This window comes from Aspergillus welwitschiae, assembly GCF_003344945.1.
Source record: "Aspergillus welwitschiae strain CBS 139.54b unplaced genomic scaffold BDQ94scaffold_3, whole genome shotgun sequence".
Classification (NCBI taxonomy): domain Eukaryota; kingdom Fungi; phylum Ascomycota; class Eurotiomycetes; order Eurotiales; family Aspergillaceae; genus Aspergillus; species Aspergillus welwitschiae.
In genome coordinates, this window is record NW_020798697.1 from 924,353 (window position 1) to 937,711 (window position 13,359).

Consider the following 13,359-nt stretch of genomic DNA (forward strand, 5'->3'; position numbering starts at 1 on the left):
ACGGCTTTCTGCATAGATACATCTTCTGGCCCGGAAGCCCGGATATGACACTGCCCCAGATGGATCGCACGCTGCCGCAAGGCTGCTGCCATTGCATCTCCACAGCCTTCCTCTTTCTGGGTCGTTTTCTTGGCTATGTGCCAACCTGCCAAGCCTTCAATGCTCGTAAGCGCGCCCAAATCGTCCGACAGACCAGCCTAAGATTCTGGTCGCAGATTCTCCCACAACCATAAGCCTCATCGTTCCGGGTCCACGGCGAAAGTAATTGTTCAGATGTTGTCGCAGTGAACTTGGATATGGTAGAGAACATCAGATCTTGCAAGGTTCCTTGCCTTCTGGCGTTCGTTCATCTTTCAACATCCGGGTAACACCGATGCCTCCGAACCATCCGAACTGGAGATCCAAGATGACGCATGCTTAGGATCGGCGTCGAACCCCGTCGCATGAATTGCTGGGGTATCCGGGGAAGTTGAGCGATGTCGCAGGGATGTTACATCGGGGAAAGTATATCATCCTTCCCGTCGTCTTTATTTGGCATCCACCTTACGGCACCGGCTCGTATTCCTAGACTCCGCCTTCCCAATCGTTCGACTTTCCTGGGCTGGCAAATCATTCAATCCGCCATTGCCAGTGAAAATCATAAGCATCATACATTATGAGCATTATACTGACCGCAAGACAACATGCCACTGTGTAGGGACCATCACCAGCATCGAATGCGGCCTGCAATGCCTGTTGACATGGGGCTTCTCGTATTCACGCAACAACACGAGCTCTCCGCCGCGCTGTTTCTACGATTGGAGAGTCAATGATCTCCAGGCTCGCCATCGCATCGACTCGATGCTGAAGGTTTGAGACCTGCATCTCACCCTCACGTGTCCACCATGCGATGTCATAAATATCCGTCCCGATTTGGTAATCCACCATTCGGATGCCTCTTATTCGACTCTCGGCGGCGCTGGGAAGTACTTTTATCGAAACCCTGTCTCATGACGTCGGCTTGAATTAGTCTACACTCGGCTGTATGCGACAGATCGTGAATCCAGTCGACGTCAACCAAAGTCATGGAACGCCTGAAGCCGTGGCAGGGTGTCTACGACCCGGCAGGATGTAAGACAGATACGAAGTTCCAGAGACCCCATGACAGCCTCGACAAGATATTCATGCCCTTCAGTACAAGGAGCGAAAGGCAAAGGTATAAAGCAAGCCTTCTCCCTCGACATTTCAAGGACCATTCCAGCAATACAGCAGCATTTCATTCCTACTTGTCTCCGGACCATCACCATCAATCAACCATCTACTACTACCTTCTTCTAAACAAACACCACCATCCCTCAAGATGAAGTCGATCAGTGCCGTCCTCATTGCCCTTCTGGCTGCCTCTGTCTCTGCGGGCCCCGTCGTTACCACCGTGACCATCGCCCTGGCCAACGACCAAACTGGTGCCCAGGGAAGTGCCGCCATCCCCGCCGACGGCAGCGAACAGAGCATCTCCGCACTCTACGGAGGTACCGGAGTCGGTTCCGGTGGAGTCGTCAAGGCCTCGTCGGCGCAATTGACCAACTTCCAGGCGAACACCAACTGCGTGATCACGAAATACGGATCGGTTCTGGCCACCCTGAACTCCCGGAACACCTATGTGGACTTGGATGGAAACCCGAGTGCTGCGCAGCCGGTGGATCTGAGTGCTGCCAGCGTCAAGTGCACTGTCTAGGCGCTATTTCTAGCGGCATATCACCTCGGATTCTGGTGTGAGGGACAGATGTCTGGGTCATATTGGTCGGAGGGGTCAAAGACGATGGAAATTTAATGAGAGAGAATGCGAGGAATTTCGGGTTACTCATGTCGATATACATACATACATACAATGAAGTGAATATCCTGCGTTCCATGATAAGTAGGGCCTGTAGCTGTTCCAGTAGATGCCATCACAATGCAGTAGAAGTCACCCTAATTGCCTTGCCAAGAAGACAGTCAATAGCAGAGTATATTGAAGTTGTTCTTCAAGAAATGACAGCAGGCCCACAGAGAAACCTTATCTGGCGGCCAAAGTCATCCGAGGGCCATGACTTTCCTGTCCGTCTCCGGATCCGAGTCCCCGGACATCTCCTCCGTTGCTCAACCGAGGGTGACTCTGTTCAAATTTGTCTGTGCGCATCTCCAGACTCATGGAACTGCCCCCACAATACATCTAATAGCTCTATAGAGGAGAATCATGGTTTCTCGGGGACTATAGCATCAAGGTACTAGTATGCCGTCAACAGTCAGCACAAAACAAGCATCAGTTCACTCCGTAATGCACAAGCAACTACTAGTTCGGCTTATATTTCTTGACCTAAATATCCCACCTTGCGACCAACTGATCAACAAGTGGATGGACTGCTCTCAGCTGTCCCCCACTTGGTCGCTGCAAACCAACACGACGATCTCCCGTGGGCCTCGAGAATCCTTGCTTTGTTTGTAGCTCTGCAGCTCCGCAGCGGCGGCTCCAGACCCTTGCAGGTGCCGCTCTCAACCAAGGATCCGATGATGAACATATCAGAACCTTATCTGAGGTTGAGGGTTAGTTCTATGCAGCCCCGGAGATGTTTTCTCCTCCACCCACATCTGGTTCGGATATAGGACTTTCAACTTCATCTGTTGAACTACACACACTCAGGTCGAGTCTTTGTTATACTCAAACCCATAGCATAGACCTCACGTCAACCCCATACCTTATATACTTCCTATCACATCTCGCCATGGAACCCTACCCCTCATCCTTGAACCACGCAATGACCAAACAACCACCATGAACACCACCACCACCACAGCTATAGCATCCTACTACACCCTCCCCCGCGCAGACAGCTACACCGCGATATCCCTCATCTCCATCTCCACCTTCACCTGTCTCCTGCTCTACTACCTCATCTTCGACCTCTCCTTCTTCACAACAACATCCACATCCACATCCACAAAACCCCGCCCTCTAGCAATCCCAACCACCACCCTCCTAACAACAACAACCACCACCCTCCTAACAACAACAACCACCACCCTCCTCTCCAGCACCTTCTGCATCCTCCTCCTCTTCCACCACACCCGCACACCCACCCGCATCGCCTCAGCCATCCTCTTCGTCCTCACCACCACAACAGCCAGCATCACTAACACCCTCCTCCTCTACTTCTCCCTCCCACTAATAACAATCCACCAACGCCCTCAAGCCCACTTCCAGCTCCGGATTCAACGAATCCTCCTCTACGTCATAATAGCAACCATCCTACTCTTCCAACTCCCCCACGTGATCGTCGCTCCCGCCGCAGCCACCCTCTACAAAGACGGCCACTGGACGCACGCAGTCACAATCCTCTCGCGGATCTCCGTCACGGCGTACTGCACGCGAGAAATACTCCTCCTGGCTGTCTATACCTGGGGTGTGATCAAATACCTCCGCCCTGTTATACACCACTTCCACTATGAATCAACCCACCAAGACAGACAACGAATCCTCTCCACCCTCCTCATAGCAGGCTGCATCTCCCTCATCCTCAACATAGCCAACATCGTGGCCGTGTATACTGTTAACAACGCCGCAGCGATGGCTTTCTTCCCCTTCGTGGTTAGTACCAAGGTGCTCGTTGAGGGTGTGGCGGTGGGGAGGCTCGTCGGGTTTGTTGGTGCGTCGCGACAGCCGAGGTGTGTGTATTCGATTCATGGGGGTGGTGGTGGTGGTGACTCGAGGAGGGGGAGTGCGCAGCCGCTTATTACTTCTACTTATTCTTCTGCGTCGACTATGTCTGGGGTTCTGGGGGTTGTGGAGACGAAGGATAGTGTTGGTAGTGACCGGGATGAAAGTCCTGGGGGTGTCCAGGGGAGGGATAAAGAGTGGTGGTATACTAGGAACAGGATTGGGTCTGTCGATACGATTGTGTCTGTGGCGGAGCCGCCGCTGGTTCATTCGGTGGGCCATTTGGTGCAGGAGATGCCGGATTTAGAGGGTGGTGCTGGTGCTGGTGTTAGTCGGCGGATGTCGGTGGTATAGATAGGGGTCATTTTATGACTAGGGAACTGCTTTGGCTGTTTTTTTTTGAGGGGGGTTTTATAATTGCGTGATGAATAATGTCATGTCAAGTACTAGTATCTTTGCTAGATATATTGTGATACTATTAAGGAGTTTTACATTGGATGTTTGGGGTAATTCTTCTTAAGTCCTCGTACATATTATAGTAATACCTACGTAGTCATTCTAGTAAAAGTCATGACACGTATGTTTGTGATCTGATATACAACAGTAATGAACAGGTCGAAGTCTGATCGACATCCAGCAAGAAAGTCGCTCAAAAGATACCAGGATAAACCCGAACCCTACCCAGTAGAACCAAGACAGAAAATCCTTGCAAGATATAAATAGATAGTAAACCGAACCAATTGCTATATGGCTGTACGTGTGCTCATAGACCATTAGAGATAACATAAGATGCATAAAACCAGACCAACCAACCAGGCCATGATAGATGAAGGACGCAGATCCCATGAGTTCAAAACACAAAGATATGAGCCTAGACAAATCAACTAATGGGGTATACATGGACAAAGAAATGTAGAATTTTCACAAGACAAGGCTTCAATCAGGTCGAACACACGTAAAATGCTGATCATTCATTTTCTTTCGTCATGTCGCGGTCGTGACTTTTGTGTGCTGCTGTAAGCTAGGTGGAGATAATCATGCGCTCAAAATGCATGACAAGACATAACGGAATTTCCCTGGTGTGGAAATTCGTTATTTTGCGGATAGGAAGGGAGGGGAGCATTGGATGATGATAAGCGGAAGGCAGAAAAGCGTGTACTACTGCTTTTCTTCGGGAATAGGCGTGAACCAGCCGCCTTGTTCCCAGTCACAGCCAGGATGATACGTGGCAGAATTTCTTGTATCCCCCGTTTGGAGGCCTTCCAAAAGGACGTTGAGCCGGTTGAAGTTGATGGGCTTCATGACCCACCCGTCGAAGCCTGCATCGACATATAAGGACATGTCCTTCTCTAGAAGAGAAGCGGAAACTGCAAATATAGGGATCCGATTGTTCAGCTTTGCGACCGAAGAGAGCGCGGTCGAATCGGACGAAGTCTCAAATTCGCGGATCATCTTGGTCGAGTTAATACCATCCACGATCGGCATCTAGCTTGAATTAGCGCGCCTATAATGATAAAACCTTGGCAGGGAACTCACCTGGATGTCCATCAAGACGACGTCAAATTGCGCAGAATCGGCCCGGTATGCAGCTGCGCATTCTTCGCCGTTTACTGTCAGTTGGACGGTGTGGCCTAGCTTTCCAAGCCTCTTCTGTACAATCTTGCCATTGATAGGATCGTCTTCGGCCACAAGAACGCGGTATTTGCCAGGTGGGGCTTTAGCGTCTGAGTCTGCAGGGGGGACACTCGTTGGAGCGGGTCCTGCAGGGCCTGCACTGGTAATTGCTGGTTTGTCGGATATGGTGAGATTCTGCACGTTCTGCTGCAAGGCACGTGTGACATCATCCAGCCTTTCAGGGGTGGAAGGCAGCGTGACGAGTTTTCGGCGATCTGAAGAGGGAAGCAGACCAGCAGCTTCGTCTTTCGTACGATCAATAGAATCCTCTGCTACCAGTTTGGCGTCCAGTTCATCTGCAGACGGGCTAATCGTGCCGCGATGGCTACCACTACGACGCCATCCATCACTTGGTGCAGACGAGCTGCTGTCGACTAAGATAAACTCTTCCTTGGCCTCAAAAGGAGTGGCATCCCCCTCCTGCGTGGACGGCTGTGGGGTTTCGGGTTGGTCGGAACCTGTATCGTCTGGAGTAGAAAACTGTAGCGAAATCTGAAAGCGGCTACCCTTGCCCTCCTCCGACCGCACTGTGAGCTGACCGTGGGTATTCCGTACGATGCGAGACACCAAAGCGAGCCCCAGTCCGAGGACACCTTTCCCGCGTTCACCCTCGGTATGCTGCGAGTTATTGTTGGGATCTCGGTCGAAAAAGTAGCTGTCGTCCTCCGAGGAGACCTGCTCCAGTTCCTGGAACATCGTCTCCAGCATAGCGTCAGACATTCCAGTCCCCGTATCAAGCACTGTCATGTGTATGGTTGCAAACCCAGGCTCCGGATTGCCAGGAGCCCGCCACATTTCGACAGTGACGCCACCCGTAGATGTATGCTGAATGGCATTCGAGATTAGATTTGAAATTGCTTGCCGAACGCGCCGTTCATCACCCAAAACGGTCTTTGGGAGACCTGGATGGGCGTGAACAGTATACTCAATTCCTTTCCGGTGCGCCTCGCCGGAAAACATGGCGGTCGCTTCCTTGAAACACAAGGGCAGATCAAAGGGTTCATCTTTAATCAGGTTGTGTCCCTTTTCGGTGTTCGTCAGGTCCAATAGGTCGTTGATGACGTAAATCAATGATTTGGAGGCGGAGTATGATTTAGTAAGATTGTCGCGAGTCTCCGTGTCCAAGGCACCTTCTAAAGCAATTTCCAGATAATTGACAATGGCATTCAGCGGAGTTCGGACCTCGTGGGCCGAATTGGCCAGAAGCAGCTTCGTCAGCTGCGAACCTTCCAAAGCAGCCTCTTGTTGTCTCCATACTTTGATAAACTTGCCATAGACGAGGCATAAGACGGCTGCAGTCTCTACTTCCGATTCGGTCCATTCACGAGCCCGGTCCATCACTGTCTCAGTCCACACCTGGAAACTCGCGCGAGGCTCGAGGTGACCAGTCTGCAGAAGTTTCGTATAAGGATTGCCACCCCATTTGATCTGCGTCAGCTCGCCCTTCCGGAAGAAGACTATGAAGTCCTTGCCATCGGCCGATAGAGGCACATACAACATGCCCGAGATCTCCTTGAAGCCCGGCGAATAACGCAAGTCTGGAAAATCCTTCTTCACGTGATGCGATGCAACGACGGAATTGAGCTGGCGGATCTTGAGGAACTCCAACAAAGCCAGCATCTCCTGTGACTCGGTTGACTTCCCGAGGATTTTAGTCTCCCCTCTAATTGACAATGCGCCATAGTCCGCATCAAAAAGCTTCAGCAGGTCATCCGATGAGGCAATTATATAACCCGAGGGGTTGGCATCCGTAGGAATAGTGTTGAGAAGCTTGCGTGCCTGAAGACGGGATGCGTAAGAGAGACGTTCAATGTTCCGTGAGAGTGTATCGCCGATCAACCGACACATTTTCCGAATTGGGAAAGGTACCCTCATGCCGGTGTCTCCATAAGAGTGACAGGAGATCAGACCCCAAAGATCATGCGTGTTGTTGATACTGATCGACATGGATGCACGGACCCCCATGTTCGCCAAGTACTTGATGTGGATAGGCGACATTGCACGCAAGTAGGCATGTGTCATGTCCAGAGGTGTCTTGAGATCCTCGATGCCTCGACACACCAACCGTGAGCTCATCTGGTCACGGTCGTAGAGTATGCGCACTTTGTTGAGACGATACAAGTCGCGGGCTTGCTTTGGGATATCCGTTGACGGGAAATGTAATCCCTTATACAAGTCCTTGGTCATTCTTGTGTCCACTAATTCTGCCACCACATCTCCGTTGGCCTCACTATCAAACTGATATATCATCACGCGGTGAAATCCAGTCAACTCTTTAACTATGCCAATCGTGATGTTGAGCAAGGCGTCCATATTTTGGGCATCACCAAGCTGATCCTGGATCTGACTAACAATACTGAACACCTCCATGGCAGCTGCTTCACCCCTCCTTCTGCGTGCGTTCCGAAGCACTCGTAACGGCTGGCTAATGTTCACAGTGCTGCTTGCTAATTGATCTGGGGTTGGCTCAAAGCCCAGAGTCACTGTCGAGGATGTAGGTGTCGTGCGTCCAGCAACATTGAGAGGATTGATGCGGTCGTCTTCCAATTCGAACTCACAAATGATCACATCCCGGTGAGCGGTATTAACATGAATGGCACACCAAAAGCGCCGAGGCCGCCCGAATCGGTCTTTGACAGCCAGAATGAAAACCTCCGGGCCATCACTAACGGGATCATATCCATCGTCTCGAATGAAGTCAATGTGATCGAGGAGGATGTCGGTCTGATCATCTTGCAGGAGGTCAGTGAAACTCTCCAGCGCAAAAAGGTTGCTTGGCGAGTGACCCAGAATAGCTTCTGAGTTCTCACTCGCTACATGGACCGCTAAAGAACCCTCGGGTGTCTCGCGCAAAACAAGCATGACGCCAAAGGTTTGCACGGCGCCCGGGATGTGGATTGGTTCGTCTTCACAGGCCCGAAAGGAATCAGGTGTATTGCCTGTGATGACAGCATGACCCGCCGCCGTAACCACGTGCTGGAATCGCGAAGTAACAAGGCTCGCATGGCCCTCTTCCGGTGCCACCTTCCTGTACGTGGAGCTTTCGTCCGGCGGAGCGTCTCGCTCGGCAGCGCTCGAGGCCGGTGAGAAGACGTTAGATTGCTGCTGCGAGAGCCGATCGGTCGACTCGGGCGTATGGACAGGCGCATTAGGAGAAGGGTTGGTATGCGGCGAACTAGTGGGCTGCGAACTCAATTGGTCCCAGGTATCGGCGTCGATGATTGAATAAGAGCGAGCACCACTTCGCGGCGAACGGATTTCATTCGGTATACCTTGCTGATTGGGATCCGTAGCAGCGGGGTTGAAGGAAATGATTGACCGAATAGGATATACTCGGTCCGTGCCGCCTACAGTTGCACCGTCCATGGAGGTATTGTGGCCTTGATCTGAAACCGGGGTTCCTTCGTGAGCTCCAGGAGTGCGAGGATCAAAATCCGTGCCCCGGCCCGCCGAGGAGGCGGGGGCATTGTGCGAATCCATTTTCGGACTAGGGAGGAGAGGAACAGTGGTCCGGTAGGAAACTGTGTATTCTCCACCAAGGTCAAGGGGACATTGGTGTGAATCGTTTCAACTGGGTGACATGGGCGATGTGAAACGTATGATTCCCACCCGAATAAAAGGACGCTCTCCCAAGTGACTGTGAAGAGATATCAAGGTCGGTGGCTCTAGATAGCTTGCGGGGCTGAACTGCTCGATAGGGGGAACGGAACCGCAATGGGATACTAGACGCACAAGGTGACGCGGGGTAGGACAAAGCGGAGGATATGGGGATGAGTCTGGAGTATACTGACGAGGGGTTAGCGGTGACTTGGCAGGCTGGATCAATGTAGTAGCTAGTAGTTGCCACTATACTCGACCAGACGGGGAAGATAAACCAAAACACATACTAACAGTAGGTGAAGACGGGGAGGCTGAGACCCGGGGGGGCGGAGGGGTGTGATGGCAGGCGGGCTGATAGTAAGGAGTAATATACTACCACTATATAGATGGTCGCAGCGGCGAAAGGTGATTTAGTTTGTCGCAATGCCCGAACGGTCAGATGGAGCCCGGTTACCGACCGAGAGGTAAGGTATTCGGGAATCCAAACGCCCCTTAAGCGAGGGTTTCTAGCGAAGAAACAGGCAGATGGAGCAGTCAGAGGAGGAGGAAAAAGAATCAATTTCATGAGGGACGGACTCTCTTTCGTTCCCCATGGGTTGGACTGCCAGATGGAGCGGGTAAGCGATGGCCGGATGCCTTCTTTGGGGTTAGCGGCCAGCCGTTGGTGGCCAAAAGTTGGCAGGGACCAATCAGCAGCGCGGGTGATCCCTCCACTGGACGTCCCGCCCGACTGGGAAAAAAGATGAATTCCAGCCCGCGATTCACCACGATCGGGTAGTGTCCCTGCCAATCACAGCCCTGCAAAACCCGTGACGAGTGCCGTTTCCAGGCTAGCCTTGCATTCTGCCAGTTGATCTCTGCATTCCTCATCAAGTTAGCACAGTACCTGGATGGTTAAATCAGTCAGTCAGCCTATGATCACAGTATCTTCCGAGTCAGTAATGATGAAAGTACAAAAGTGTGACAGCATTAGGGCCAGGGTTCACCTACCACACCTCCCAAACTTATCGACCCGGATAATAATTTAGAGTGAGATGAAACCTTCAGACAACCTCCCCGTGAACGTCTCGTTCCAGAGATTGAAGTTGACCTGCTGATGACATCATCGCAGTCCTCCAGGGTTACAGGCCAGTTAGTCATGTTCATCCCTAATAATTGGGTAGCTTTTAAGCAACCGTTCAACAACAATGACAACAATGAATTCAAAGTGGTCGGAAAGTTCAGTGGCACTGGCAGTGACAGCGCCACGTACCATTGCATCCGACTCCCAGGAATCAGGTACGATTCTTCCTTCGAAAAGTCTTTCTTTCCAAAGAAGAGTATTTGACTGCATGTAAGGTTAACCCCGTCGCAGCTGCCAGGTGGAGACTCCCTTTCCCCCCTATCAGTCCGATTCAATGATCGGCCCTGTCGGCTTGGCCTATCCTTCGGTGTATGCGCCCTTCCATGATTCGCACATTGACCGTCATGCCGCATAAGAAACTCCCAATAAGCAGGTTACAGGCTTCCCCATTTACTGGACCCAAGAGTCCCCCCCATTACGCAGGTGACGCCCCTGGCGAGCCACTGGACTCCGCTTCTCATGACGGATACCGGGACTAGACTATATGATACCTCATTAAGGGCTCCTCTGTGGACTCCATTGGGCTCGGACTGGTCCACGCCCATAACCACTAGCTTGCCGATGTACCGCACCTATCTCATGCACGGGTCCGAGCTATCTCACGAATCGCCCGGTTGCTTGGCCAGTGCTGCGGGTGACGATAGTTCCAATTTTCCGGGACGTCGGACTAGTTCCGACCCACCAGAGGCGATTTTCTCTTTCGGCCGGGCTCGTTCAGGGCCCTGCGGACACGCTCTATGGCTGTCTACGGGGATCTACGGGGCAGTACTACTTACTGCACTTGCCTTGCCATCATCTGAACCTTTGAGCCGCCCGGTCATCCACCTACGTCCGAACAAGGTATACGTACACAAGAGTGATCATCTATCGTAGCATGATAATAGCTTATATACAGATGTAGTATATACAGAAATAATGGTCATGACGTATATATGGTTTTTACATGGGATCGGAGTGACAAGACTCTGGTACGGCCAGCCATGTGTGGGCGAACCTAGCCATCGCTGCAGCCACATTTCCCGCATTCCCGGCCATTTGCTGTACAATGCACGGGAAACCTGCTTTGGTGGCGGGCCCTTCACCAGGGCAGAGGCCGTTCTCTGCGGACTAGTACCCGATATCAGTATCGGTGTAGCCCTGGTGTGAGATATATCACAGCCTGAGATTGTATATACATGCAGCAAAGGTTTGCAGCACAGAGATGAATTCGAAGGTCAGGAAGGTCGTTCGATTTCCGATGAGGTGACATGCTGACTTCGGCGATCGGATAGGACCAGGCTGTCCATGGAGATGGCTGTCCACGGGTACTGCGACTGCCGTCGACTGTAGGCGGGGGCAGCACGTGTCACATCTCCCGTGATCTGGTTGGGATCAACAAAGGTCGGGTAGGTGTCCTGATCCGAGGAGCTCGACTCCGCCGGGCGGGTATGGACCAGTGAAACTAGTTTCCTCAGGACGCCGAATTCCAGCTTCAGCTTCACACTGTAGACTGCAGCCTTCAAGGTGGTCTGGAGTGTGTAGAGTCCGACATACTCCAGAACCAGGAGCGCGATATCTAGGAGAATGATCACCATGTTGATGGCTATTAATTCATACATGGTCTTATGCCGTTCAGCGTCCTTTTCGGGCCGCAAACGTAGCAGCTTCAAAGTCTCGGCGATGTAGATGAGCGAGATGAGAATCTCCTGTGCGCAAAACCAAGCCAGCTGCATTCGCTCCATCACATTGAACCCCCGAATCACGGGTGTGGTGCGGACATAGATCGTGCAATAGGTGAGCACGGTCGTAGGAATAAGTAGGACAATCGTGTCGAAGATAATCAGATACAGCACCCGCCGCAGCAGCGTTTGGCTTTGTACGACCAAGTGGAGCCGGGAGTAGAGGACGATGGACTGGCCGGGGACCATGAAGTAAAAGCCTATTGTAGAAAAGGTGACTGCAAACCAGAGAGGCCCGATAGCGAAGAACTCTAGCAGAAAGCCGATTGCTTGGGGGATGACGCCAAGCACAGCGGAGAGCAACATGGCCCAGAAATAGAGACCGCTGTAGCGAGTGAAGGTGAGGAAAATGAGAATGACGAGTTCCACAGCATTATACAAAGCAATTGCACAGAAGACTGCCATCATGATCTTGATGGCCATGCTACCACCCTGGTAACCTCCAACGAGGCCCTCGGGCGGTTTGGAAAGAGAATCCCACATGTTTGGGGACCGGTGACCTCGATCACAAGGTCAGACTGACAGAGTAGATTTACACCACCTTCCCAGGAAACGGTCACAGGACGAAGGCAGTAGACCGGTTGTAGATTCCGATTGCGACGGGTTTAGAAGGTAGCGCCATGTCAAATCGGTGTCGCAGTCCAGCAAATCGGCCTATACGTCCCAACAAGCGAAAAATGAGACGAAGCAGAAGTACTTGTGAAGCCAAACCACGTCTTCCTTTGCATCCTTATCTTCCCAATCGAATGACTGGCCAGCCGATCGCAAGGAGTCTCTGGAGCCTCCTAGGTGCCAGATTAGCCTTCTTCAAGTGAGGCGCAGCGTCCGTTTTACAGGACAGCCATGAAACGCACACAAGCGCCAACTTCTCAATACTGAAGTCAAGGGCAGAACGCTAGTGGGAGGAAAGGAGACTCTGGTGGCGATGTTGAGTGATTGTTCGCACCGTTCGTCGCAAGTTGAAGGGGGAGAGGACGTCTTCAAGGGCGACAAGGGGAAGGATCGGAAGGTTTTGGAGCGGCGCCACTGAAGGTCTATTTTAATCGTATCGCTGAAGGAGCAATCAGAACGAAGAGTGAAAGAAAGATGACGGCCAGTAGAGGAAAGAATAGAGTAAAAGAAAGAAAGCCGTTAACACCCGGAGGTGGGGGTTTGGTTGTTAATTCCGAAAGATTGAGAGACTAAAAAGAGAGAAAAGAAGATGAAAGAGGGAAAGGAGCGGGGAGGCGAAAGAAGAGCGACAGAGAGCGAGCGGAGAGAAGGGAAGAGGAGAGAAGCGAAGGAAGAGAAGGGACTAGATTATTGGATTATGGAGTCGGGGGGTGGGAGATGGGGGGGAAAGTGGTTGGAAGACTTCGCTGGGACTAGTCAGGAAGAAGTCCGGGGTTGAACCCGCCTGCCTGCCTGCCTGTGTTCGGGGAACCTGGCATTTGCTGCGGCGGCGCCTCTGGGCAACTTTTGCAGGCTTGGGCCTCTGGTCCGGCAGACACAAACTCCGTGGGGGCGGCGGTGTTAAGGGTCTCCCAGCAGGTACCAGACCTACTCGACTAAGTAAGTAATCATGGGCGCAT

At 52.0% G+C, this 13,359-nt stretch overlaps 5 protein-coding genes across 5 annotated transcripts; 1 reads left to right on the plus strand and 4 right to left on the minus strand.

Moving 5' to 3' along the window:
* Positions 1 to 1,339: 1,339 nt before the first annotated feature.
* On the plus strand, positions 1,340 to 4,183 carry BDQ94DRAFT_181484 (uncharacterized protein; the record flags this gene model as incomplete). The annotated part of the gene is made up of 7 exons (XM_026773893.1): positions 1,340 to 1,701; positions 1,923 to 1,938; positions 2,021 to 2,128; positions 2,237 to 2,391; positions 2,445 to 2,562; positions 2,690 to 4,000; positions 4,136 to 4,183. 7 exons carry the CDS (start codon positions 1,340 to 1,342, stop codon positions 4,181 to 4,183), a joined length of 2,118 nt encoding a protein of 705 aa, XP_026631151.1.
* A 13-nt stretch (positions 4,184 to 4,196) lies between these two features.
* Positions 4,197 to 4,702, minus strand: BDQ94DRAFT_73601 (uncharacterized protein). The gene has a single exon (XM_026776425.1). It carries the CDS (start codon positions 4,571 to 4,573, stop codon positions 4,232 to 4,234), a length of 342 nt encoding a protein of 113 aa, XP_026631152.1. The 5' UTR covers positions 4,574 to 4,702; the 3' UTR covers positions 4,197 to 4,231.
* Positions 4,703 to 4,831: 129 nt separating this feature from the next.
* fphA (putative sensor histidine kinase/response regulator) lies at positions 4,832 to 8,827 on the minus strand (the record flags this gene model as incomplete). Its single annotated transcript, XM_026770519.1, has 2 exons — positions 4,832 to 5,158; positions 5,210 to 8,827. The coding sequence occupies 2 exons, from the start codon at positions 8,825 to 8,827 to the stop codon at positions 4,832 to 4,834; spliced, it is 3,945 nt and encodes a 1,314-aa protein (XP_026631153.1).
* A 1,059-nt stretch (positions 8,828 to 9,886) lies between these two features.
* Positions 9,887 to 10,885, minus strand: BDQ94DRAFT_135718 (uncharacterized protein). The gene is made up of 2 exons (XM_026764738.1): positions 10,059 to 10,885; positions 9,887 to 9,976 (listed from the first exon to the last, which is right to left on the minus strand). Exons 1-2 carry the CDS (start codon positions 10,421 to 10,423, stop codon positions 9,952 to 9,954), a joined length of 390 nt encoding a protein of 129 aa, XP_026631154.1. The 5' UTR covers positions 10,424 to 10,885; the 3' UTR covers positions 9,887 to 9,951.
* Positions 10,886 to 11,250: 365 nt separating this feature from the next.
* Positions 11,251 to 12,664, minus strand: BDQ94DRAFT_73610 (uncharacterized protein). Its single transcript, XM_026776426.1, has 2 exons — positions 12,643 to 12,664; positions 11,251 to 12,573 (listed from the first exon to the last, which is right to left on the minus strand). The coding sequence occupies exon 2, from the start codon at positions 12,269 to 12,271 to the stop codon at positions 11,285 to 11,287; it is 987 nt and encodes a 328-aa protein (XP_026631155.1). The 5' UTR covers positions 12,272 to 12,573; positions 12,643 to 12,664; the 3' UTR covers positions 11,251 to 11,284.
* Positions 12,665 to 13,359: the final 695 nt, after the last annotated feature.